This window comes from Pithys albifrons, chromosome 4, assembly GCF_047495875.1.
Source record: "Pithys albifrons albifrons isolate INPA30051 chromosome 4, PitAlb_v1, whole genome shotgun sequence".
Taxonomy (NCBI): Eukaryota; Metazoa; Chordata; class Aves; order Passeriformes; family Thamnophilidae; genus Pithys; species Pithys albifrons.
Window position 1 is genome coordinate 49,640,860 of NC_092461.1, and position 27,555 is coordinate 49,668,414.

The 27,555-nt window shown below is 41.9% G+C and overlaps 1 protein-coding gene across 1 annotated transcript; it reads left to right on the forward strand.

The window, feature by feature from the left end:
• The first annotated feature begins 284 nt into the window (after window positions 1–284).
• YWHAZ (tyrosine 3-monooxygenase/tryptophan 5-monooxygenase activation protein zeta) lies at window positions 285–26,709 on the forward strand. The gene is made up of 6 exons (XM_071554067.1): window positions 285–432; window positions 2,648–2,951; window positions 18,263–18,386; window positions 21,883–22,046; window positions 22,135–22,230; window positions 25,661–26,709. Exons 2-6 carry the CDS (start codon window positions 2,658–2,660, stop codon window positions 25,718–25,720), a joined length of 738 nt encoding a protein of 245 aa, XP_071410168.1. The 5' UTR covers window positions 285–432; window positions 2,648–2,657; the 3' UTR covers window positions 25,721–26,709.
• The last annotated feature ends 846 nt before the right edge of the window (window positions 26,710–27,555 follow it).

Genomic DNA, 27,555 nt, shown 5'->3' on the forward strand with positions numbered 1-27,555 from the left:
CGCGGGGGTGTCCCCGCCGTGCCGGGTGTGTGTGTGGGGCCGGGACGCGACCCCGAACCGGCGGATCCCACGGGCGCCCCCCCGGCCCGTGCCGGGGGCAGGGGGGGGTGTCAGGCGCGCGCCCGCGGGCGGGGCCGCCGGTGCCTCTGGGCGTGTCCGCCAAGGGGGGGGGGGTGTATGGAGGGGGGGAAGGCTCGCGCGCGCCCTCGCGCGCCGTTGCCATGGCGGCGCTTGACGTCACGGCGGCGCGCGGCCCGCGCGGTGCGGCGCGGTGATTGGCGGAGACGCCCCGTGCGCGGCGCCGGCAGAGGGAGGGAGGGAGCGAGGCTGCAGCGCCGCGAGCGCCAGAGCCGCACAGTCCGCGCCGGCCGCCCGCCCGCTCCGACGCACCCGCGCCCGCCGCGCTCCCGCCCGCCCGCCCGCCGCGCACAGGTAACGGGGCCGCCGCCCAGGGCCGGGCCCCGCGCACACGGCGGACCGGGGGCGCCGAGAGGGGCGGCCGGTGGGCAGCGCCCAGCCCGCCCTGACGCCCCGGGGCGGCTCCGCGGGGAGGGAGCGGGGCGCGGGGGCCGCTGCGCGCGGGGCCTCTTGCCCACCGGGAATGGGGGCGGAGAGGGAGGAATAACCGGCGGAGGGGGCGGCAGGTGAGGCCCCCGCTCGTGGCGGCCCCGCGGGGAGAGCAGGGCAGCACCGCCCCCGGCGGGCGGGGGCCGGGGCGCGGGCGGCGGGCGCTGCCGGGTGTGGTCGCCCGCCGGGAGCGCTGCCCGGGCGCGGAAGAGCCGCAGCCGCCCCACGGCCGCGCTCGCTCCCCTTCCCCTCCCTCCACCCAGCTCCCCCCCTCCCCTTCGCCTCCGCCCATCTTCCCCCTCCCCACCCTGGCTCAGGGGTCCAGGCGGGAGCGGCGGTTCCCCCGGGACCAGAGGGGGCTCCTCCTCCGCCGCCCCCCACTCCCTGAGCCCCCGGTTCGGACCCCTGAGCTTGCCCTCGCCCGGAGCGGGGACGCGGCATCCTCCCCCCGGGGGCGCTGCGCGGAGGGGAGCGGGATTGGGGCGGGCCGGGCTCCGGCGCCCACCCGCCGTGACAAAGGCGGCGGGCGCGGTGCGGGAGGGAGGGAAGGAAGGAGGGAGGGGCGGCCGCAGCGCCCCGGGGCCGCCCGCCCGCCCCGCCCTCCGCTCCGCCCGCCCCCGGGCCGCTCCATTTTCTGCTGTCACCGCGCTCGCTGTGCTGGAGCCGCGGCGTGCTCACCCCGCGGGGGTGGCCCCGGGATGCTGCGCCCCAGGGGCTGCCGTGTCAGCCGACCGGGCCCCGGGGGCGGCGGCGGGGCCCGCACTCTGCCCGCGCCCGCCCCGGCCACGCCGAGTGGTAAATAACCATCGCCAAAACCTCGCTTTAAAATGGCTCCTTAACCCCGCTGTGCGCGGTGCCGGCAGGTTCTCGACGCGCCTTTGCAAACAAATCGCGGGTTTGTGTCCCCGCGTTGGGGACAGGAGCTACTAAAACTGGAAATCACCTGGAATGTGAAATTGTGTTTCATTTATTCCCGAAGACGGGAGGTAGCCCTGCTATTGTTTCTGGTAACGTCATGTGAAATGGCAAAAATGTTATTAGTTAAAGATGAAGATGCAGGGTTAGGGTGTGTGGAACATACAGAAATACATAAAGCATTCATGACTGGAATTGGTTCGTGGTTTAATAATCTTGTAAAACTTTAAAAGATGGTATATCCTAAAGCACATGGCCAGTTCCTCAAAATTATTGTCAGGGTACCTAGAAGGATGGAGGGTGAGGGAGGAGTATTTCTTTCCTGCTACACCGAAAGAAATTTCCCAATACCTCTGTTCAGCCGAGCTTGCTTTTTATTTGTTTAAGTGGTGGTAAGATGCAGGCTAGGAAGCATCTCAGCCAGGTTGTGCTGTCTGAAATACTGATGGTGAAATAGTATTTTTAAATAGTAAGATTTTCTTCCATCTCTGAAAGCACAGTCTCTCAGGCAGAGCAATATCTGGCACAGAGTATCCCATAACAGGGATTCTCATTTTGGGAAGGAGACTTAGCATCATGAAGGGTGTGCACCTTGAAATTTAGATATTTGGTGCATTCTGACTTTCTAACATCCAGTGTGGTATTTGATTTGCAGATCTCTATGCCAAGTCTTTCTACCTGTAGCTGTGTGAATCTGTTAAGGCTTACAATGCTGCCTGATACTGTTTGTCCAGCCCTTATTTGGTGTTCTGTGAAAAGTTTACTATTGGGTATTTTCTTTGTCAATTTTGTTATATTGGTAATTTGATGCAGGTGGTACTGCATCTGGAATGTAGTCTTATGAAAGAGTGATGGCAAAGAATTAGGATTATTTTTACATCCACAAGATGGGAATGATTTTCTTTCAGTTCACCTTTGGATGCTTTTGCTTGTGTTTATTAAAATAACGTACTTTTAAAAGTTAACAGTTTTACAGGAGCAAGCAGTGATGTTTAACTCTCCGGTCTGTGTATTCACATGTTTGAGCATTGAGTGCTGCTTCTATGCCTTGTGTTCTTCATTTCAGTTGTACCTCTTAGAGTTCCATACTGGTCTGCATATGAAGTTAAAGCACCTTTGTCCTTGATCAATGTCTGAATAATGCCTCACTATTTTTCCTCTTCAGAACTATCACCATGGATAAAAATGAGCTGGTGCAGAAGGCCAAACTGGCTGAGCAGGCTGAAAGATATGATGACATGGCAAGTTGCATGAAGTCTGTGACTGAGCAAGGAGCTGAGTTGTCCAACGAAGAGAGGAATCTTCTCTCTGTTGCTTATAAAAATGTTGTAGGAGCCCGTAGGTCATCTTGGAGAGTCGTCTCAAGTATTGAACAAAAGACGGAAGGTGCTGAGAAAAAACAGCAGATGGCTCGAGAATACAGAGAGAAAATTGAGACTGAGCTAAGAGACATCTGCAATGATGTGCTGGTGAGAAATAATGAAACTGTTGATCCATTTTTACTTAAGTTACAGAGTACATGTTGCTGGGCCCCATGGGACTATTTCTAGACTGTTAGTTAAGCTGTGGTCTCCTATGCTATTTCTGAAGGACAGGTATTTTTAAAAGTCTGACTTTTCTTTCCCTCTAACATACTGATTATTTATATACAGATTATAGTTATGAATGCTAATGAATTTGGAGACATGTTGAAACATTATTGTAAGGAAAGTAACAGTTATGAAAAGTCAACATACCCATCTGAGACTGAACTGGATATAGGTTTGGTTTGGGATTTTCTCCTCCGCCATTCCCCCTCAAGGCAGTATTTGTATCCTAGATCACTTTGATTTCTATAAGTTTAATATGCTGCTCTAGTTGTAAGAGGTAGTTCTTACTCTACGGAAATTGTGCTCCTCCCTGGGTAAGATGATGTAATGTTAGTTATGACTCAGCCATGCAGAAAATTGTCTGCAGGAAGGAGGCAGTAGAAATGTTGTGATACCCTCTTAAACTTAATTTTTAGTAGCAAACTGAAAGGGCGTCCAAGTTAGACATTTTCTCTGGCTTGTAGTTCTGTTAAAATGTGCATGTACCTGGAAAGCAACCCTGTATTTTCTTTGGGATGCTGGTTTATGAAATCCAAACCTCTTCCAAATGCTTATTCCAGATTGTCAGGTTTTTTCAGCTGCATATGCCTGTAATGCTTCAGTGAGCACACGGTGAGCAGCTGTTCAGTCCTGCAGCCACTCACGAGGCAGAGGTCACTGTCAGCTGCAGAGCTGCCCACTGGCCTGCAGACCCTGCTGCTGTGACACCCTGTGTGTGACGAGGGATCGGGTACCCAGGGATGACAGAGTGACATGTGATACAGGGGAAGTGTTAAATAGCCAAGTAATGTGCTTGAAGATCTGATGGCAAATGAAAATTAAGATCAATAAGTAGCATAAATTTTGCTTGATGTGGGAGATAACTGATGGCATGGGTGGTGATGGCTCCTGGAAGACTGGTTCTCCAAGGGTGGGAAGAGTCAGCATGGATAACTCTCAGTTTTGGCTTCCATCTCAGGCTGGCTGCTCTGGTTATTGTAACACACCCAATTTCATACCTTTCCTTATCTTGTGTAAGGATAACTCTTCAATTTCCACTATGAAAATAGAAATGCCAAACTGACTCACAGGAAAGAACTGATTTGCTAGTTCTTGTAAAGTGGTGTCTCATCTGTTCAGGCCAAGGAAATAAGGATCCAAAGCTGGCATTCTAATTGCTTGTTATATCTTTAATTATTTTATTAATGGGAAAGTCATGAGGGGTGGATGCTTTCAGTTCATAGTGATCTGAAATTCTTTTGTAAGCTACATTTGGCTTTAAAAAATCATTTTAATTAACTCTGGGGGCTTAGGAACCCTAGAAGAATTCAGTGTTAATTTTTTGTCTGATAATGAAAACCAGGTTGAGGTGAAAGTAGCTTTTACTGGGCATGCTAAATTCAAAAACTAAACAAAAAACACAGCTTTTGAGTTTGCCACAGCAACTAGAATGTCTGGTAGAGGAAGTATATGAGTGGGGAATCGTGTTAAATATTCTGAATCTCAAAATGAACTTGAATTTGTCTTTGTGTTATTGAAAGGTACATACATTATTCAGAGAAGTTACTGTTCTTTGACATGTTACTATTTTTAGGAAGCTAATGGCTGACTAATCTTTAACATTGCCAGTCCAATTTTTCTTAATAGGTTAAGGAAAAACTACCGTCCAGAAGAAATAGTGCCTTAGGCAGAGATGAGCAGTAATAAAACTGCTGTTTTAGACTAACGTTTTAAAAGAAAAATATAAAACTTTTATATTCAAAGCATAGGGTTTAAAAATGCTTTCAGATGGCATGTGCTACCTGTGGTGTTGCCAACTACATTTAAAAATTAGATTTATATTTAAAAACATATTCTTGTTTTCTTTTTTGGAGTATCCTGTTTACATTCATTCTTACCTTATAAGACTGACCTTATTGTTTTTTTGACATCAACTTTGCTTTAACAGAGAAAAAAGAACTGTGGTGACATTTAGTTGTTGATTATGAACAGGAGACTGCACAGTGCTACATACAAATGTAGAACTAGGGTTTGGGGTTTTTTATTTTATTCTATTTTAGAAGATTTCTGTAATTCCTGTGTGGCATAATCTAGTCTGTAACTGTTTACCGGAGTTAAAAACAAGGCTTACAAAATCTTGATTGATGTGAAGTGTGCCATTAATTAATAAGACCTGAAGTGTTAAACTTCCAAAGCTTTTAGCCTTATCAATTAGAGTACAAAAGCAGCTTGGCAACTTTTATATCTTCTGTTGAGGCTCTGAATCTGTTTAAGCTGTTGTTGTGTCTTTGGTTGTCTGCTGGGCTCTTAAGTGATATTTAATGCCCTAGGGTGTTACGTCACAGCTGAGTGTGACTGGAGTTCTAACTTCAGTGTTGAAGGGAGGAAACCAATTAACGGAATGTGTTTGTGACTAGAAGAGTGTGGCCAAAGCTGGCTCCTCTGCTGTTTCTCATTCTTTTCCCTCTGTGATTCGTTGGAATCAAATCACTGGCATACTGGAAGAAATAGCTCCTCTAATCCTGTAGAGACTTAGTATAACAAACTGTGCCTTAGTTGTGTTCCCAGTTCTGCTAATTTTCAGAGTGAAGAAAAGCAATTAGTGATAGACTTACTTCTCTTGCTTTTTCACTACTGGGCCCAGTGATAAAAGTTTTAGTGATTATGTGGGTCAGGCTTGACCATTTATTTTTCTGTTCCACACTGATGTTACAACAGGAAAAGCCAGTGTCTTCATCCTTGCCACTTGCTAAATCTTCTCTCTCATGACCCTGCTGTGGAGTACCTCTACAGCTCTGCAAAGAGTTGGACTCGTCTTCTTGTTTGCTGCAGCCTCAGAGTGCTGCTGTACAAAGAGACACCTAAAGTCTCCTATTCCCACACCAGTTCTGTCAGACTTAGAGGTATATTGAGGGGTAATATAATCAGCTCTGCTCTGGAGTCTGTCTGGTGGTGCTGGCAAACTGGAAATAGTTGTGCCATGGTGTACGTAGCACGAGTTCCTTGCACTGTGTGTGTAAAGAAGTACAGTGTCACACTTGAGAATCTTAAAAATACTTGAATATTATGGAAAATTTCCAGCCTCAGAAGTTTAGATTCAGGAAATTAACCTTTAAGTTCTTTTCCGTATGTTAGTTAAGTGTGTGCTTCACATCCTGTTTCAGGTTCTGTAGTAGGAGTTTTAGGTTCTGTAGCAGGAGGGAGGGTCTGTCTACAGTACCAGTATAATGATACATAACCATATTTGATTTTTAGTTTCCATAATAAAATTGTCATTAATATAACAGGTGTGAATTTTCTTCAAAATGTTTTTTGCTATTAGTAGAAAACTGAGCTGGAACTGAAGTGATTCAAATTAAATCTGTAGTAAGATGAATTTTTCAGCTAGTAAGGATTTTGAAATACAGAGAAGAATGCATGGAGAAGTCTTTGAATAGCTACTTGATACTGCTTGCATGTGAGAAGTTCTCAGGAGCTCTGGTAGCTTTCAGATAGTCTCTGACATGAGCTAAATACAAACTAATAATTGAAAACATGGCAGGCTATCTTCACTTTAGTAGGACTTATTTCTGGGCAGTTGTGCTTTTGTCCCTGGGCTGCCACATACCACACCAGTCCCAGCATGTCCAGATGCGTGGTGTGTGACACTTCCCGTGTTTTTACCCCACACCACACCCTGTCGTCTGGTGAGGTCACTTCCTCCGCTGGGTTCCACCACAGTCATACCCTGAGTAAATCTCTAGCACTGCCCAAGCACTCTGTTTCACTGGTTTGCTTTTTAGTTATTGAGGTCTAGAGAACTTGCAGAAGCCTTGACTGCCCTTCAGCATTCTGGAGTTAGTGTTGCATGCAGGTGCTGCTCAGCACTTCTTTGCCTCTGCCTCCCTGCCAGACAAGCTGCAAGTTAATGGTGCTGTTCAGGACCCTCTAATAAGATGAAAGTATTGCTGTCTTCACTACATTATTTCTTCCAAATTACATGCTCAGAAGCATAAAATGATACTCCTTGTGTGCTGATACTCTGGAGATTTCATTGTGGTTGTTACGGATGCCTCAGTATTTGAAGTGGTAACTGTGAAAAGAGAAGTTACAGTTATATCTCAGATTAGTGACTTGAGGTTTGGATTTCTTTCTAGTGCATATTGTTGAGAGAGGGAGTAGGAGAAAGTTTAGTGACCTGTCATGGGGCTGCAGTTCACTGGGGGGAAGGGAGTCTAATTCCATTCAGAATGCATCTAAATGACCTTTTTAAAGAGCATACCACAGAATTAATGCCTGTTGCCATCAGTCTTGAATTACTGTGGCACTGCTTTCTAGTTGTCTGCAAACACTTAATAGGTTACTATGTTAACATCTATAAACCTGTCTAGTAATTCTTTATGACAGGGTTAGAAAATTTAGTCTTCTGCTATAGGAAGTAATGCACGTTTTGACATGTACATGTGTGAATTGTTTTTTTAAAAATTCAACCATTGTATGGTCAGTGTGCCTTCCTGGTGGTTAAAACAACACAGCTAACCTGGAGAGTGGTGCTCATGGGCAGGTGAATCGATTGCTTATGAGCTTGATTGCTGATACCACACACCCTTCATGGTATGACAGTATCTGATACTAAGAGAAAATTCAGTGTTCTGACTGAAAATTGCTGCCTTCAGTTCTGTGACTCCTTTAGGCTTGCTTGATATTTTTTTATTTTTGACTGCACTTTGTCTTTGAGATCTGTGTCCTTTTTTCAGAAAAGAAGAGGAGGCATTTGTAGAAACATCTATTTGCAAAATGTCAGTCACAGAAGAGGGTGGTTAAATTGTTGAAATCTAAGAGTTATGTGCCCAAAATAATTCAGGTTGGAAGGGAGGTCCTAATGTTTAACTCTGCTCAGAACAACTCCAGTTTGATCACTTTCCTCAGGGCCTTGTCAGTCAAATATTTAGTGTCTTCAAGTATAGAGATTTTGCAGCCTCTCTGGGCAGCCTGTCACAATATCTGGTCATATTTATTGTTAAAATAAATAATCCTTGCCTGTAATCAGAATTTCTCATGTTCCAATTTCTCTGCTGCCTCTCATCACCTCCTGTAGAACTTGAGGCAGAGTCTGGCTCCATCTTCTCTAGACACCTGTACACAGACAGCAGTAAGATGTGCTCATCTTCTCTGGGCTGAAGAACCCCTTTCTCTCAGCCTTGCCTTGTACATCATGTGCTCCAGCCCCCTAGTCATACTGGTGGCCTCTGCTGGACTCACTTCAGCGTGTCTGTGTCTTTGCTGTGCTGTAGAGCTCAAATCTGAACATAGATTGCGTTACAAGTTGGTAATTGGTAATGTGTTAGTGGCACCTGTGAAAATACCTGAGTACCTCTGGGTTGCAAATGCTTCTCTGAATGAACTTCTGTCTCCTGCAGAGCAAAATGTAGCCAGGCTTTGCTAACAGCCAGGGGTGGTTATAATTTAAGCTTTTGATTAACTCTCCAAGTCTGGCTGAGACAGTTTGCATCAACCTCATGATTTCACTTTGTTAATCCTTTTAATCACTTCCCTGATTGTAGCTACACCCTTCAGGCTTTTGTTTGGCTGTTGGGTTTTTAGTTTGGTTTGGGTTGTTGGTCAGGGTTTTTTTCTTTCCTGCAATGAAACCACTGCATAAGCCAGAGCAATTTCCTTCATTTTTTTAAGCAGTTAGACTGTTGAAAAACTGTTGAATCTTTGATAATTAAACCATCATTGATGGATCAGTTCAAATACAAGATGACTTGTGTTGTTTTTTGTTTATTCTAATCTTAGCAAGAAGGGCATCCATAATGTTGATACCTGTGTTTACTGCACCCATTTATCATAAAATCAGCTCAGGTGCTCTGCATAGTTGCAGTTCCCTCCAATACCTGCATTAACTGTGCTCACATGTGCTCACATCCCCTTAGATTTATTAGAAGAAAAAATCTTAACCAGTAGCCTGCTGTATTATTTTCGTTTGGCATTAATATTTGATAATTGGCTTTGATGTACAATAAAAAAATACATAGTGGTTTTACTGTTCCAAAGCATTGAAGGGGCGACTTGCTTTATTTGACAGCAGCCTTCATTGTCCAAGTACTTAATGAACCTACTGCTCATAGGCAGTTCTAAACAGCAAAATAAAATAAATTGGTCTGTTTAGTCACCGATGACAGATGCTCCTCTTCTGTGCTGCTGAAGGAAGAATTTCTTTGAGTGTAAATGTAATTTTGTGAAGCTGCTGCTTTGTTTCACTGTTGGTTACTTAGTTAGAAGGTTAAGAGCAGAAACACTTCATCATTAAGATACCAGCTTGTATTGTGCCTGTGAAAGCCGCGAGTGGTAGAAGTATAAAATTTAGAATGAAAGGAGAGTTACTGAATTACCTCTGTACGTCTGCCCAAACAGATGTACCCTATGCTGCACTATCTCTGCTCTTACCTGGAAACTCCTGTCTTGTTACTGAGCACGTGACAGAAGTTCATGTTTCTGAAACAGGTTCTCAGATGCTTTTCTTGTTTGCTGGGGGCAGACCCAGTGGCTCCTGGCTTTGAGGCTGGTTGCCCATTCAGGCAGTACTTGACTGCCATTTTGAAATAGTTTGAGAAAACTTGTGCTGTTGAAGCTGATTGAGGAGAATTAAAATTGTGATTATTTCTCAAATCTGGTTGTTTTTTGGGTTTTTTTACTGAATGTCAGTTCTTGGGTAGTGACTTATTCTTCTTGAAATGTAGCAGAAGATTGGCAATGCCTCTTCAAATGAAAACTAATTGTAAGTCGCTGCTGCTCAGATCAACAGTAAATTCTTAAATTTTTTATCAGGTTTATTAACATTGTGTTCTATAGTGAATCCCTGATAGATCCATGTTCTGCTTCAGGAGGTTTCACATCTGCTCATAGTGCAAGCTGCTAAAGATAAATGATTCCTGCTTCTATTTCTGAGCAGGAATAAACATTTTACACCATATTTATGGGCAGTTTTATTAGTAATTCTTCAGACACCAAAACTGTAGAGTCTTCAGACAGCTAGAACATGGTCTGGTTCGAAGTACAGCCCAATAGCTGTTGCTCAGACCCACCTCCCAAGCAGAATTCTCATCTGAGACTGTTGATTTCAATTTTGTATCATCTCAAGTTCATCAGAGGATGTTCTGAAAAGAATAACATTCAATGCATCATTCTATTTTGTTGTTTATGCAACATTCTATTTTGTTATAAGCCCACATTATTCAAGAAACAATTTAATGAGGTGATGAAAAAAAAAGCCCAGGTAAAAATTGCATATTGACTTTGGTTCTCAGCAGAAACTGTTTATTAATGTCCATATCAATGCCTCAACAAATTAAAGAGTTTAATCCTAATATTTTTCTATTAAGTGTCTTATTAGCTGCTGTCTTTTGTAGGAGATACCTCAGAGCTCATCACTAAACTGGAGAGGTATTTTTGCCTGTGATTCAGAATTTGGTTCCTTCACTGTCATGTTTGTTAATCAAACTTCGGTAAAAACCTGTAGTGATTGGCATGAAACACTTAAAGAAGAGTCTTTGTCTCAAAGAGTATTTCCTGATATTAAGCACATTTGGCTCCGTTGCTGTAAATAACCAGTTTGAAAGCGAAGTGGTAGAAGGAACAAGCTAATGAAGGACGTGGTATTCTAAGCTGGGGAAGGCAGATCTGGAAGGAGAGCTGTGTGTGTGGCTGTAACAGAGTGACCTGAGATGCTGCTCCGCGTTGCCTCAGTGGCTTTCCTTTGGGATTTTTGCAGACCAGTGGTGTGTCCATGCCATGTCTTCCCTCCAAGAGCCCTATGGGTGCTTTTGTGCATATACCCACTTCTCACTGACCCGTGTCTATCCCACAGTATGTGTCAGCAATGAGGACAAGTTTTCAGGATGTCCTACTTCCATGTTTTCCTCCGCCTGCAGATATGTGTCTCTGCTTTTGTTCTCTTTTCTAAAGAAACACATTGAGACTGTTTTAGTAGTATTTTTATGTGTAACCTAAAATTTCCTGGCATTCTTTCTGTTTTACAGGATTCCCTTTTGGCCATTAGTCATTTTAATCCTTTTTTTCTGTTACCCTCTTACTACTTAGATCTCATTTCCTCTATTTTTTTTCCTTCTAGATCTTCACCAGATTGACTACAGAAAAATTGCTAATCAAGTGTACCTTTTTCCTGCTCCTACCAATCACACCTTCCCATGTGTGTCACATTTCCCGCTGTTGCATAAATGCCACAGTCACATTCCTCCCTGCCTCCTGAATTCCTCCCCTGCTGAGGCTCATCATTCTTCCCTCATCTCTTCCAGCCAGCCTTGTCCTCTTTTTCAAACTTCTGCTGCTGTTTCTTAGGACAGCTGGTTCGATTGGAAGAAGGACTGGTGCTGAGAACAGACAGCAGCCTTCTTTCCTTGAGCAGATGTTTCACCAGTGAGATCTCCAGTACCTGAGCAGCCACTAATAGTGACAGATTTTCTTGTGTTCCTGTTCCAGTGAACAAATGCGTAAAGAGAATTCTGTAGCTGACTTTGAACAGGAGGCTTTGCATTTCGCTGGAGTAGAAGGCTGGCAACAGTCCTTTTGGTTTTCCTCCAGGGGGGTTGGAGGTCACCCACGAGGCAGCAGAGCCCTTATCCCAAGCTCTGGGTTGAACTGTAATCAGGAGCAGCATAGTAGGTCTGTCTCAAAAGAGGTTTTGGGAAGGGATTGTCTAAAATAGTCCTCTTAAGAATACAAATATTTGTCACTTCCCTCCAACAATTCAGATAGATGTGTGTAAATAGCATTACTGGCCACAGATGGTTTGGTTAAACCCTTTGCAGTGTGTGTTCCAATCTGTGCAGTGTAGCTAATTGCATGTGTTTTATAGCCTGAGTAACTTTCCTAAATGTTGTACCAAGGCAGAAACACATGCATGGAAAATCACTCACTAGCTTTTTATGGGAATGATAAGTGTCTTGAACTTGTTTGACACAGGTGGCCTGCTTGAGTAACTTTGTCATCAAAATAAAGTCTGTAAAGGTGTAGATTAATGGAGTGTGCCACAGTTACTGTGTTGGTTGGTTAGTGGGTTCCATTGGAACCAGGTACACGTAGCTCTTCCCACAAGGTGTGTACCTGAAAACACTGATCCGAGCCAGTAACTTCAATGTCTGCCTCGGTACACCTGATGCTTTATACCTGTAATTCTTTCAAGTGCACATGTGCAGCTTCACAGGTAGTCAGAAAACCGCAAGTCAACTTTGTAATCACAGTCTGGTAGTTTAGTGTCTCCTCTCACAAAGGAAAGGTTGTTGCCCTTGCGCACTCTGAGTTGGGGATGGTAAGTGTATCTTTATGCATCTGAAAAGCTGAATCTTAAGATTCAATAAAATGTAATGTTATTGCTTGTTCTAGCACAGGGCTTCAGCGCAATGTCCCTTTACTTCATGACCATCGCATCTTCATCACTTTTCTTTCCCTACTCCTCTGCTCACCTTCTTCCTTTGCAGAAAACAAGGTAAAAAGCTACCTGGATACTGTGAAAGTGAAACAAGGACGTTTGATTCCTGTTTGGAAATGGTACTGAAAGTCTCCAAATAAACGAGTTATCTGATAGTCTTCTAAAAGAAATGCAGACTTGAGTACCAGTGCTTTTGTAAGCTAAGCTCTTTTTTTTTCTTTTTTTTTTTTTGTAAAGCTGAGAAGTAGCTATAAGGCAAAAGTAACACTCTCATGTGGCAGGTCAGGTATCTGCAGCTTCTCCAGTGTATTGTGGGCATTAAGGTTATGTTGATGTAATGGGAGTTTGAACAATGTATGGAATGTGGACGAGAAGGTTGTTAAAGGTTACTACATTCAGAGGAACCACATCTGGCTCAGGAAGTCCCTGGGCATTGATGGAGGCTGGGGGAAGCATGACAGTTCCTTGCTTTGTTAATATCTTTTTCCAATGGCATCCCCTTTGGAACTTGTTGCAGGTAGGGTGGCAGACAGAGAATCCTGTCAGCTGGTACAGTTCTTGTGTTCTTAAAATGCCTTGGGGCAAGACAGTGGTATGCTGCTTACATCATGACAATGTTAGCCTGTTGTCAGTAAGCATGAAATTGGTTTCAGAGTGAGCTTTAAAAAAATTATATAGTTTCTTTGATGTCTTTCGTTAATTTAAAAAACAAAGTTCTTCCATGTCATTTTCATCTCTATGTTGTATAGATGTTGTATTGATGGATGACAAGTTAGTTGAAGTTCAGTTAATATTCCTGTGTAATTTACTCTCAAAACTAGAAATAATGTCAGTACTATGTCCAGTGTCTTTTGATACTGCATGAAAACAAAAGGCCTGCCTTGTCATCTCTGAGAAAAACTGATACTGTTTAAATTACCTGATGTTTAGCTGTTTTCTTTTGGATTTTTACTATTCTGCAGTTTGGCTCTTTTGTACAATGAAAAACTTTTTGTTTCTCCAGTAGTTCTAGAGTGGTTGCTCAATTAGCTATCTTAATAATTACAGTTTTTATATTTAAAAAGAAAGTTCCTTGTTTTCAGTACTTTAACTATGTATTACCTGCTTATTTGCAGCTGTGTTTTCCTAGCATCTTGTGACTGTTCTTACGCTCATGTTTCTCAGTAGGGAAACATAGAAAATTGAGCTGTTGATGCAATCCTCAAGTGGATAGGTAATTATCTAAAGTTTCTAGGCAATAAGATGTACTGAAACCTGTTATGAGTTCACCTAGATGGGCCTAGATTTGGGCTCTGAAGTTTGGACTAGGCCAAAGCTGTCAGCTGACTTGAGCTGGGCTGAGCTAACAGCTGACCTCTTCTAGCCTTTAATAAAGGGAAATAAGCACAGAACTTAAAGCAGCAAGGTGAAACTGAGGCATTTGTTTTAGTGCTCTTATGATGATTTGGGAATGGATATCTGCCCCACACAAGTCATTTGCTTTTAAAAGAGGGGGTTTTAGGCTTCAAGTGTCGGAAAATGACTGTTCAAGTCTTATGTTTTGGCTTCCTGTCTTCAGTTGAAGTCCTGACCACAGTTGGACAAACTGAAGCATGTCCACTTGCAGTGAGAAGCAGTCAGACTTCTAGGAGAGGGTTGGGTGTTGAGTTTTTTTTATTACTACTTGTTAGGCTTCCTTCCTGCTCATGACTATGTCTAATAACTTACCTTTTAGACTTTCATCGTGCAAACCCACACAGGCAAGTATGTAGAGACTTTCATCGAAACAGGCTCAAAATGCTTTGTGCTTCATGTTGCCACCTGTTGTGTCCTGTGCTGGCAATAGAACATGTGTGAGAATGAAGAAAGTGGATCTCCAGTTTAGTCTTCAAAATAAGTCAGGATTTCAGTTCACCAGTAGAATAATGCAAGTTGTGTGCAAGCAGCTTCTGTTGTGCCTTTGGAGAGAGACTTTTATCTAGTACATACTTACTAGGGGTGAGGGAACATACCAAATGTGTGAGTTTTCTCATCAATGGTATGTGTGAGCATAGCTGACATCCAACTTCATATGGGTTTGTTTCCCAGTCCAGAATACCAGAAAGCTTTGACTTAGTTCTTAGCACAGTTGCAGACGTGAAGTGTTGAAACCTGATCTTTGAACAGCCAGGATATTTATAAGAGTTGATAATCAGATTTAGTACATACTTTTTTTTTAATTAATAATTTTCCAGTAAGTCTTTCTGAAAAGACTTGCTAGAAGTGCTAGAGGGACTTGTACAAGGTGTTACAGATTGTGGCTGAAAAGTGGACTAAGATGCTGCTGCATCTGCCCAGTTAACTGCAATAGTATGGTTTGTTTCACAGCAGTTAAATTGTTGCTGTCAAATTAAAAACTCTGACAATTCCTACTGTGGTGTTGAGGTTGATCGGGGCAGGGATTGGTGGTTTAGTTTCGTTTCAAAAACTGTTTCTACCAGATGCTGGTCAGGGCACTGTAATTTACTGCCTGTGGAGTTGTACTTGGTGCATATTAGTATATATAAAAATTGGGTGGGAATTTTGCATGATAGCAGGAGTGTTATGAACAAGCATGAGGGCTTGACTACATATCATGTGGTTATAACATACCCGTGCTGTATGGACTGCAGTTGTCAGGGCGTTGCATGCATTGCAGTGATGCAAATCACCTTAGTAATTACAGATCACTGTAATGAGCCAGGTCTTGGACTAGCTATTAACGCTTCAGTGGCCTCTGTGGTGATCACCTCTATCCTGCTAAGCACTGTCAGATCAGCTGGTCAGAGTGGGAAAAGGTGGGCATAGATTGTTGTTTCTGGTGAAGCTTTGGACAGCCTATCAGTAGGAGTTACATATCAAGGTGTTCCTCCTTGTGAAAACAATTGTATCCTCCACAGAGGCTTTGCAGTTAAAGCTATGAAAAAACCCACGAGATAAACAGTATTCCCCATAAGCTGATGTGTTGGCAGATAACCATGTGTTAAATTGGTTATGCCTTTATTATGCTGTCTTCTGTTACTGAACTGTAGAAGGTGAGTAGTTTCTTTGATCTTATCTGTCTGTTTTTCTGTAGCCACACCTCCTCCAAGCAGGTTGCACTTTCACGGTCACTCTCCAGGATAAATCAGTGTACCCTGAACTTTCAGGATAACTTCAAACAAGTGATCTATGTTTACTTATGCCACTTAAAGAAAATATATCTTACAATAAATGGACTAATACAAATAGGAGAAACTGAATATATATTACTAGATAAATAACAGGGTAGCAATCTCATTTCAGTAATTTCACATGCTAGCTTTTAAATGTTCATCTGCTTTCAGGTTTTATTGTTGATGTTTATGAGGTATTTGGCATAAATAAAATTCTTCTTATGTGTTGTTTGTATAGAATAGACTCTTTCATCCAGATACGAGCAAGCTACCAGTGCAGTTTGAGTCGGAGCTCCAGTACTCAGCTATATTCTATGAGTAGCTGTTCAAAGGGATTTTCTCAGTTCATCAGTCTTTGAAATTCAACATGGCTTTAGAACTTTGTTCAGTACAAGATTTACACTGTTCCAGCTGTTCTTGCCCTGCTAGTATCTGATTAGAAAAAAGACAATTAGTGGTCTTTCCTCTTTTCTGGCTGCTGGTGCAGTTCACTGATTCAGTTTGTAAACAACTTTACCTCATTTGTGACCCAAGTCACAAATTTGAGTCTGGAAATTGGTGGCCAATGTGGGAGTGAGTAGAGCTGCACTTTTTAATCTAATGACCATCTAAACAGACGATGATTAATTTCTGTTTCTAGAATCACTGAAAATATTTTCGTCTGAGCAATTAATGGAGGGTACAGAAGGAGGGCAGCTCCCCATGGTGCCAGAAGGGTAGGCACAGACTGACACACCTGGCTTAATTGCGGTCCTACAGAGAAAAACTAATAACAAGCCTTATTTTCAGTAGCTGGTAACCTTCAGTAGTCACTGGAGTTCCTTGGCACTCATGAAAATGTCACAGCTGCAAACATTGAAGTTCTCCAATGGTGAAGAAAGAGTGTGTAAATAGTTACAAGGGAGCTGAGGCCTGTGACCCATATTCCTTCTGTCCTGCTGCTGTGTCCCAGCCTCGCTGGGGCAGAGGTGGCTCTGAACCCTTCTCCTGGCACTGTGGTCCACCCTCCAGAGGGGTGCCTTGGGCTTTAGCAGCTTGGCAGCCCATTGGAGTGGCTCCATAAAAACACTTCTGACTTGATTGTGTTGTGTTCCTTCTGTTGCCAAAGGATTGTCTCTGCTGTCATTCAAATAAGAAGCAAGGACACGCAGTGTCTCCCTGCACAGTTACAAAATCAAGTTGTAGACCAACCCCCACAGTACTGGAAATGTCTAATATTAAAGATGATTCAATAAATCCACTATGTTAAAGCCAATAAAGAAAGTCAACTGACAGGTTTTTATTTTATTGTAGCATTATTTATGTAAATTAATTCATACTCTTGAAAAAAGGCAACAAAAGCAAAGACTGGACTTCATCTTGTTGCTCTTTCTGTGAATTACAGTTTTCTGTAGCCTTCTGTAGCCTAATAGTTGGCCTGTTAGGCAGAGCAGGTACCACGAGTGCCTGTGTCACAGTGGAGTAGTGGCGGCCTACTGCATCCAGGGTGTGCTTATCCCAGGAATGTGTCCTGTAACGTGTTCATTTGATTTGCTGGGTGCTGGGGAAAGGGAAGGACTGTAACGTGAAGCAAAACTGGAACATGAGTCATCTAATTTATAGGAAAAAGATGATGCCCAAAAAGCCCTACTAAAACCTGTTTTAAAAATTCCTTTCTACATAGCTTTAACAAAGTATATGTAACAGCTCCTGATTTAATTCTGACTGTTCAGGAGTCCTTCTGTACTTTTGACTTTCAAATAACTGGCTTTTCTTTCAAAGTTTGACTTCAAGCACTCAATATCACAAAGTCTGACAAGCTTGTACCTTAATTTGACTAAATGTGTTGGAGCTAGTGAATTTTTTTCCCTTTTTATTTCTTTTCATTGTAATAGAACTATTGCAAAATTACATGGTTGCCTCATCTGGGAACTTGCTGTGTTAATAAGCAGTTAGGATAATCGAGAAAAACCTGGTCTTAACTGTCAGCCCACAGGGAGGGAGCGTTTGGTGGAGAGTCTCCAGAGCACTGCCTTTGCTGTAAAAGGTAGAGGAGACACCTGTTAGGGCAGCACAGTAAGTCAAATAGAGGTCCTACAGAGCTAAATGTCAGATTGTCAGCTGTCTGGAAATGCAAGAATATGGGTTCACCTTGCAGTTTCTTGCTGGTTGATGCCAGCAGAGCATTCCAGTTAATGGAAACAAGGCTAAGGAGGCTATTTATTGCCTGTATATGTAAGATACTTGGGTGTCTGATTTGGTAGCTGATATTTCAAATCCTTTTATTGTCTTTTGTGGATGCTGGCTTTCTTCCATGGTATACCCTCTGCCCAGAGTCTTTGGACTTTGTTTTTGTCAGGGTTCTGTATGATGACTTATAGAAACCCTTCCTGTGGTCACACAAGACTCTTCTAAATTGACACAGCCGCCTTCTCCCCACTGCGTCACAAGCGTGCAGCCTTCCTTTGGGTAACGAGAGTTGTGGTCCAGAACATGCTCTCCAGCTGAATGTTATGTAGAATGTGAAGAAAATAAGCAAAAAGTAAAGCTGTCTTGACTTTGAAATGGATTGAAATATAATTGAATTGTCTGTTCAGCATTCTGTAAAAGTATGTATGTTCCAAACACTGTGTTCTTTGTTTCTCTTTTAGTCTCTGTTGGAAAAGTTCTTGATCCCTAATGCTTCGCAAGCAGAAAGTAAAGTTTTCTATTTGAAAATGAAAGGAGACTACTACCGTTACTTGGCCGAGGTTGCTGCTGGAGATGACAAGAAAGGTATTGTATGTCAGCTTGTGGATAAATACTGCCTCATTAGATTGCTTATGGCAGGGCAGTGACACATCGCTAAAATCAGAATAATTTTGATTGGATGTGAATCTCTTTAGTGGTAGGCTTCGTGTTTTCTGAAGAAAAGTCATAGGTTGCTGGCATTCAAATGAGTTACAAAAATTTCCATGTACCTGCTGTTTGAAGGAGGGAACAGGTGTTGAGGAACAAAATATGGATACTGACTCCAACTTAGGCATGTGGGCATCTGGTTTGTCACTGAAGTACAGGTTTATGCTGCTTTCTGGCTGAGAGTTGAGTCTTTCACCTCTTTGTAGTCTTGAGGCTTTTTGAAGACTTACCTGTGCCATTTCTCTGACACTTCTACAGAACAAAAAATGTCTGCATAGGTTCAATAAATAAAGAGACTAGAAATAACCTGGAGGAGAACATTAATAATAAAACTAATCTTACTATTAGGAAAATTTCTTCTGTAGCCATGGTAGTTTAATGTCCAAAAGTCCCATATTTCCTCAAGTTTCTTGTATCATCATGTAAGCAGCTTGTCATAATTGCGGGTAAGTTGCATTCATCTAAATTTAGTTAGAGAACTTAGTATAAGGCACTTAACATTGTTCTGACTGCTGTAGTTGGAGACCCCCCTAACAGGATACTGACTCCATGCAGAGTCACCCTCAGTTCAGAACAATACATCAGTTTGGATGCAGTTTGCTGCAAACAGTGCCAGGCTGTTTCCTGGAGCCAGTTTGGAACTGGTGGCAGTGTGCCCTGGAGAGCAGCACATCAGCACGACCCAGCCTGGTGTCTCACAGATGCCATCGGGTCTGCCCTCAGTCTGCAGAACTCTGGGACGCTTGGGAGAGTGGGCATAGGCTGAATGCACAGACTTGGGACCCTCAGGTTGCTGCAGAGCCCTGAGCTGTGCAGCTGGTGCTCAGTTCCACTCTGCCCATGTGCAGGGCATGCTCGGCTCCTCACGTGGTGCCCCTGTGGCCTGGTGCTGCTGCCAAGGCAGTAAACTGCCAGTATGACCCAGAGAGATGTCTGTGCAGCTTCACAGAGGCTGGATTGAGCTGGGCGTGGAGGTGAAACAGACTTGGAATCATTTCAAGGGGGTAGATGTGCCTGCTGTAGCAGCGTAAGTGCTACACCCACATCACACTGGAAGCCCAGTTTCCCCAGTATGTTGAATAACAGTGTTGCATAAAGACACGAAGGTGTAGTATGTGGGGCTTGATTTGACTCCTGGTGCTGCTGTGTGCAAACTGACCCAGTTCTGGTGACTGCAGAGTTGCAGGTGTTACTGGTACTTCAGATCTCTTACAGAAATCCTTTTAGTAATTTCAGTGACATCAATTCACATGCATAGGAGGAGGTACAGTTTTTTGAGTCCCAAAGTCTCTGCTGAGGATCAAGTTACAGACTCTAAAATTAGGCTGAAAATCTTTGTTTAAAGTGATGAACTTTGTTTTTATTTAACCCAGTCTCTTGACTGAGCAGTTTTTAGGGGGTTTCCTTTTTTTTTTATTTATTCTCCTTACCTCCAGTGTTCCATCTCACAGGCTTTTCCTTTGTGCTGTCTGTGACCTTGAAGAAGAGCAGGAAATGTTTGGGAAATAATGGCAGCTGAGTTGGACATATTCTTTTAGCCCTTTGCAGTAAATACAGCAACAATATATAGCTCACAACTCCAGGAATGGGATTTTTTATTGTTTATTTTATCAACTGGGGTTTTCTTACAGCAATGTAGCAGACAGGGATGTCAAGCAGGTACCTCACCCTGTTTTAGCCTTGAACTTTGGAACTACACTTTCTAAAGAATTCAAGGTTAAAAGCTTCTTTTATACTGTGTGACTGATTTAAAAATTAACAGAAAACATCAAATTTTGCACCAAGTTCCCCAAATCATTGCTCAAAAGGTAACTCTATTTTTTTAAATAATGAGGAAAAATAGGCTTTTTGTTTTGAAGTTATGTTAAAGAAAAATTACTAAAAAATAAAGCTCAGCTTCATTCCTTGAAGATACTTGTTTTTCAAGCTGCTTTGCTTGCCTTTCATAAACAGCACCATCTTCCAAGGGTTTTCCATTATGAGAAGAGTTAAACTTTGTCACTTTTTCTGAATTTAACTTTCTTTAAACCTGTTTTTTCTCAACTGTAATATACTAACTTCTGGTAACTTTAAAGGTATTGGGACAGTTGATCTGCAGCACTCCATTATTATTGGTGAGTGTAGAATAACTGTGCAGTGAGTGTCCATGTAGAGGACAACAATGTGATGGTTTAATTTTTGTGAATACCTAAAGGTGAACAAGAGGGGATTACATAGACATCCTGAGTGTTGGTATTCAGTTGTTCTCAGACTTGGAATACTTCTGAACTTAAATACTGATGTATATTTGAGTCCTTAACCTAAAATTCATTTGTTTTTTAATACATGTGAGGGCTGCACTTGCAGAGATCATACTGGATGCATTTATGGATTGATCCAGAAATGTTAGGATTGTAGTCCTTTTGCATCTGAATTGAATGACTTCCTGCCCACCTTTTTCTCAGTTGCTGTTAACAATGGTGAGAGCCCAGGAACAGCAATCCCTTTGTGCTCAGCATCCAGCCCTTGCCCTGCCACTGCACCATCAAGGGCACAGTCCAGCGTGTGGGCTGTGGGGGGCCCTGATCTCTGGCTGGGGCAAGTTCAAGGGCCTTCAGTGAGAATGGAGACTGTTGAACTCTTCAGTCTTCGTGTTCACGTTGTAATTGCTCTTTTCTGACAACTGTTTATAACTTGTACAACTGAACCATTTAAGAGTGAAAAGAGATTGATCTCTAAAAAGAAAGAAGCCAAATTTTTCATTTTTCTCGCTTCAGAGTTCTACTCTCTTCAAAGTAGAACCTGTAAGTTAGGTAAAAATGTTTTCCATATCTGCATTAGTAATAGAACTATGTTGGAAGCTTTCAAAAATACGTATTTAATTTGGGTTGAGGTTATGCCCCATTATCTTTTCCAAGCAGTTTGAATGGAGGCTCATAGATGACTGTCACTGAAAGGGTTCACCATGATAGGCAAAGGTCATTAGTGTTTCCTGTGACTAAAATTTGGATCTCCAATGCATTCCAGTGTTTAAACACGTTGAAATTGTGGTACTGTGTGGTTAAAACTTTGGAGTTGTACATTTTTGTGTAGGTGGTGGGTTTTTATCTTTCTTAATTGCTGCAAAACTGCTGCAAACATTTGTAGATACAAGTGGTACCAGGGTGGCAGGGAGAGACTCAAACCTGTGATTTGGATGACTTCTCTTTTTACTAATTTGAAAATGTAATTTAGTACAATTTTATAAAATAGGGACTTGTTAGGTACAGTACTCATTAACAGGCATTCATTCATAGTTTGTTCATGCAAGTGTGAACACAGTCCTGATTGTATGTCTGCATATAGTACGTGAATTACTTACTTGTGGGTTTTGTGTGTGTTTTTGTCCCCAAAGGAATAGTGGAGCAATCACAACAGGCATATCAAGAAGCTTTTGAAATCAGTAAAAAGGAGATGCAACCAACACATCCCATCAGATTAGGCCTGGCTCTGAACTTCTCAGTGTTTTATTATGAGATTCTCAATTCCCCGGAGAAAGCCTGTTCCCTTGCAAAAACGGTGAGTCTAAAGGGGGGAAATTCCATACAAATTATTTGCATAACCTTTGTTGCGTGGCTGATGGAGTTGTTTGTTTTCATAACACTAGGCTTTCGATGAAGCAATTGCTGAACTTGATACATTAAGTGAAGAGTCATACAAAGACAGCACGCTAATAATGCAGTTACTGAGAGACAACTTGACAGTGAGTATCTTAAAGTTTGCATATTTATAGTGGGATTGGTCTTTTTGGCACTCAGAGTTGTCCTTTTAGTTCATGCCTCTGGAGCTGTATTGGTCACTTACAAATAAGTTTACAGTACGACACGTTTCTCAGCTAAGTCTTCTCCTGCCTAGGTTTTTGGGGTTTTTTTGTCTGCATGCTGATTAGTTTTTCTGACAGGTGGCAAATTCACTACATTTTTCAAGTTTCTTTATTCAAAGAATTAGCAAGTTTATGTGATGCACTTTGACCCAGGACTAGCAAACCTCCTACCTAACGTTAGACAGCATTTGAGAATACAGTTTTGCATTTGCCTTTTCAAAATTTAGGTTAAATTTGACATAGCTTATTCTGGGTGATTCCATGCACAAGGAGTGGATCCTACATGAAACCTGCAAACAAAGCTAGCAAGTCTGTTTAAGGACCTGTTGTTTGGGCTTTTTTGTTTCAAGTTGGGTAAAGCTGAAATGGAAATCAATTCTAGGCAGGCTATTTCCATGGTAATTGTAAAACGACTGTCTTAAGTCTTTTTTTTTCCCCTTGGACTCACAGCTCTCTATAGCTGTCAGAGTAATCAAAATTTTCATTTTTGTGTGCAGGACTTTTTAACCTACTTTGAGCTTTAAAACTGGCAAAGATAAACATCTAAAGCAAATGAAACCAAATGTAAGCAAACATGCAGTAGTGTAATTAATGGCATTGTTCACCCCACATTGTGAGGGGTAAGAGCTTCAAGCAAGAACTGAAAAATAAGCTCCTCTTCTGGCCACGTGCAGCCAGCCCCTTGCTAACACTACATCTGATGTCAGAGATATCTTTACATCAGAGATAACTTCACAAAACAGCTGCACTGCTTTTAACATAATGAGAAGTTGGACACTTGCATAAAATTGGAGTTGCCGTGTTTTCTGCTTTTGTGTCTAATGTTTAATTTCACTATTTCTTGGAGCCTTTTCCACTGGATTGGCAACTTAACACTGCTGTAAAAACTACTTGTGATGGTTACAGTTGTTGCTTACAAAACAAATGGAATGATTTCTCAACCTCTGGGAGACAGATACAGGGTTGGCATTGCTCTCACTGTCTGTATGTCCTGTCCCCTTGAGTGGGATTGGTCAGGAGTTGTCTCCTGAATGAGTGGTATTGAAGCAGAGAATAGAAGGTGACTTTAATTGCTGGCTCCCCAGTACATATAATGTAAAGCTTGTCATAGCAGTTGGAAAGCAAATTGTTTCACACAAGATCAAAAGTTGGACTGAGCTCCCTTAGTGTGTGAATTACAGTAGTAGGTCTGATAGTTTGTGCGGGCTTTCCATGATAAGGGAGAAGGCAGTAAACAGATGCAAGATTCCATAATCGTGAATGAATGATGTGTCTTGCTTTAAATGCTTAGCATGATCTGTAGGAATACATTGATTCCATGTTTTTCCAAAACTTCTTGAGGTAGAAAATAACTTCTGATATGAGTGTGACTGACAAAGACTGCAGTGAATTTCCTAAACGTAAAAAAAGTCTGTTTTTCTGGTTACGCAAGTCTTGCAGTCTTTGGGGTAGGTGGGCTTTTGACAGTGATTCAGCATGTTGATCAGTTCAGTGCAGGAGTACTTTCCTCAGTTGTTGGTTCTGTTTTTCCTTGAGTCTTATATGGCTGAAGAAGAGACTGTGTTCGTTCTCAGTAGGGACTGAAGGCAGTGAAGTGGTTAAAGGGCTGTTTAACATGTCATGTCAAAATCTGTCTTACTGGAATTGCTAGATAATTTCTTTACTCTGTTACGAAATTTTTTGGGTATTTTTTTATTAAATGAAAAGCATCCCTTCCTCGTAAGAGTCTGTTTTTTTCCCCAGCAGATTTGTTAAACTGTGCTTTCAATTGGTAAAATTGGTAATCCCCCATTCATAGTAGTCAGGGCCTTTTTTCTTATGAGTAAAGGTATGTGTATGTTTAGATTGGACATCAGGAAAATTTTCTTCTCTGAAAGCATTGTCAGGCATTGGAACAGGCTACCCAGGGCTGTGGTGGAGTTCCCATCTCTGCAGGTATTCCAAGGTCGTGTAGATGTGGCACCTGGGGACATGGTAGTGTTAATAATGGTCAGACTCAATGGTCTTGAAGGTCTTTTCCATCCTAAATGAATGACTCTCTGATTCTGTATTGTAGAGGTGAAGATTTAGGATAGAAGCCTCTGATAAAATGCTGATAAAACTGTTTTTACTAACTGTTCCTTACAAGAATAACACTGAAATTGGGACCAATGCAGTAATCTGATAATGTAGTATAAAATGTAGTGCAGGTCTAGAAACAAACTCTCCATGTCCTTGGTCTTTGGTAAAATAACTTCTGCTTAAGGCTTCAGCAAGGAAGATTTGAGTGCATGTTCAGAGCAAGAACAAAGCTACTGGTCTTGCGTGGGTTTCTCTATTGCCTTCTACTCCTGGAAAGGATAAAATGTTTCTGATGGTGGATTTGGAAAAAAAAAAGCATCTTGCAAAGCTCTAGTGGCCTAGCACTGTGGGTGGAGAGAGAATTAGGGGGTTTATGTTTTACCACCCTATGCTGTAGACCATGAATGATTTGGTTAATGCTGCTGTGACTCCATGAAGTGAGAGATTACAAATCATACTGGGCTGGTAATAGTGGGGAAGCAGCCAGCGTGTCCCGATACTTGGTTCACAAAGTAATTTGTTTGCCCTGGGTGTTGCTCTGTAACTGATGCTTGGTTTCCTTAGGTGGTACTTAATCTTGATTTATGGTTCCTGAGTGTGATTTTATGGAGCTGCAAATAACATTTTTTTGCATAGTGCATGATTTTTTCCCCTCCTTGCCCTGCCCGGCAAGTTTGGAAGCTCAGTGTTCTGAAAGTTGCTGAAGGGGAGCACAACTAACTGAACAGAGCCAAAGGATATAGAGATTTTGATGAACTGTCTTTGGTTTTAAAAATCAGAAAAAAAGCCTTCAGATGCCTGTTCTGAAGAAAAGATAGCAATTGCTGTAGCACTGAATGTGGAGAGATGGCTTTACTGAAGCTCTTGCTTCAGAAAGATGTGTAAAATTTGCTTGAGGAGAATCCAATTACTGTTACTTCCTGATTGTCATTTATCTGTTCTGTAGGTCTGATTCTTGCCTGCTTGTAGTTACATCTTAGTGAGCCTGGTGGGTGTGAGGCTTCAGTTTTGACTGTTCATGAACTTACTCATTAAATGCCCTGTAGGGTTGTGTCATCTAGGACTGGGTTTCATTTGGTAATAGCCAAGAAATACATTCATGTTACTGTGTGTTTTTTCTTTTTTCCACAGTGCTTACCTCTTAAAAGTTATTATTTAAGACATAGGCCTTCTTTCTAATGATTTCTTATTAGTTACTAGTCACAAGTGTTAATATGTTACATATTTGACTGTTTCTTTTCCCAAACAGTTGTGGACATCGGATACCCAAGGAGATGAAGCCGAAGCAGGAGAAGGAGGGGAGAATTAACCAGCCTTCCAACTTCCGTCTGCCTCATTCTGAAATTTAAACAGTAGACCATTTGTCATCCATGCTGTCCCACAAATAGTTTTTGTTTACGATTTGACAGGTTTATGTTACTTCTATTTGGATTTCTATATTTCCCATGTGGTTTTGTTTATTATTAGGGGAATAGAGCCAGTTAACATTTGGGGAATTTATCTGTTTTCATCTGAGGTGGCCAATATAGGGTTGTGAAATTTTTATACAAGTTTTACATGTTTGGCATAGTACTTTTGGTACATTGTGGCTTCCCACAAGGCCAGTGTTAAAACAGCTTTCTATGTCAGGCAAAGATGACTGCTTGCATATTGGTCTGTCACGATGGAAAAAAGGGATAATCAATGTTGCAGCCACAGGTGTAGTTAGCATGAATATTCATCTGGAGCACACATGGCTGTGAATAAACTGATGTCCCATAGATATTGCATGTCAAGTGAACATGTGACATCTGTGGAATATTCCAATCAAGTGTACATCTTTGATTGCAGCTGAAGTGTTCCTTAAGATAGTTTGATAACCCAGTCAGCTTTCTCTAGAGAAGGACAGAGAAACGGTTCACATTCCATTATTTGTAAAGTTATCTGCTGTTGCTTTCATTATTTTTGCTACACATTTTATTTGTATTTAAATGGTTTAAGCAACCTAAGAACAAATGTACAAGTAAAGATGCAGTAAAAATGAATTGCTTGATATTCATAATGACACTGTATATCGAGCACAGCAGTAAAACAAAAACCCATGTATTTAACTTTTTTAGGTTTTTTGCTTTTGTGATTTTTTTTTTTTGATACTTGCCTAACATGCATGTGCTGTAAAAATAGTTAACAGGGAAATAACTTGAGATGATGGCTAGCTTTGTTTAATGTCTTACGAAATTTTCATGAACAATCCAAGCATAACTGTTCAGAACATGTGTATTAAGTTGATGTAAGTGGAATAAAAGTTTTATGAATGGACTTTTCAACTACCTTTGGTGTAGATTTCATGTCATCTGTCTTCCCACACCATTTAGATAAATAGCAATATTATACACAAATTAAAATGGAAATAGTTTTACTGTGGAAAATCTTAATACACATTTAGTCATTTAGTTCATTTCAGGGAAGCCGAGACTGAATAAATCTTACTTTAAGATTACTAGTTTACAACTTTTAGATGCCTACAGCTTTCTGACTGAACACCTGGAACTCTGGAGATACCTTAAACATGGATGGTCCTCACACTTACAGCAAAAGGCACACAAAGTTCTTTAAGAGCTGACCTCTTGGAATAGGTCTGCTTATATAGAAACCCAAGTTGTGCTGCCGTTGGCTCTTTAAAGGAGAACTGAGCAGGAGCCTCTGTATTGTTCAGAGGATTCAGACACTGCAGCTCAGTTTGTGGAAAGGCTCCCCAGTGTAATGAAATAATGATGCTCTTCCTTTCCTCATCCCTAGGGAGTTCTCCACTGATGGTATTCACAGAATAGCTACAGCATTTGTAGATACTTGGTTTGAAACTGAAATAATTACAGAGAAATTGAGACTTCATTTTCAAACAATGTCACATCTCTGTTAACTACTGAATGTATCTTGGAAAACAACTGAACTATATTAAAAGGTTAATGTTACATAATCAACATTGAGGGAAGCTTTAGTGGCCTTTCTCTGGATTGAGCTACACCTATAAGGCACAGTGTAAGTGTCTTCTTAGTTTTAGGTACTGTTTGTTTGAGTGGAAAGTTACCTTGGTGTTACTGGGTTAATCTGATACCTGGAAGAATAAGATGAACCAGCCTACTGAATGAGACCTCCATGGCCTTA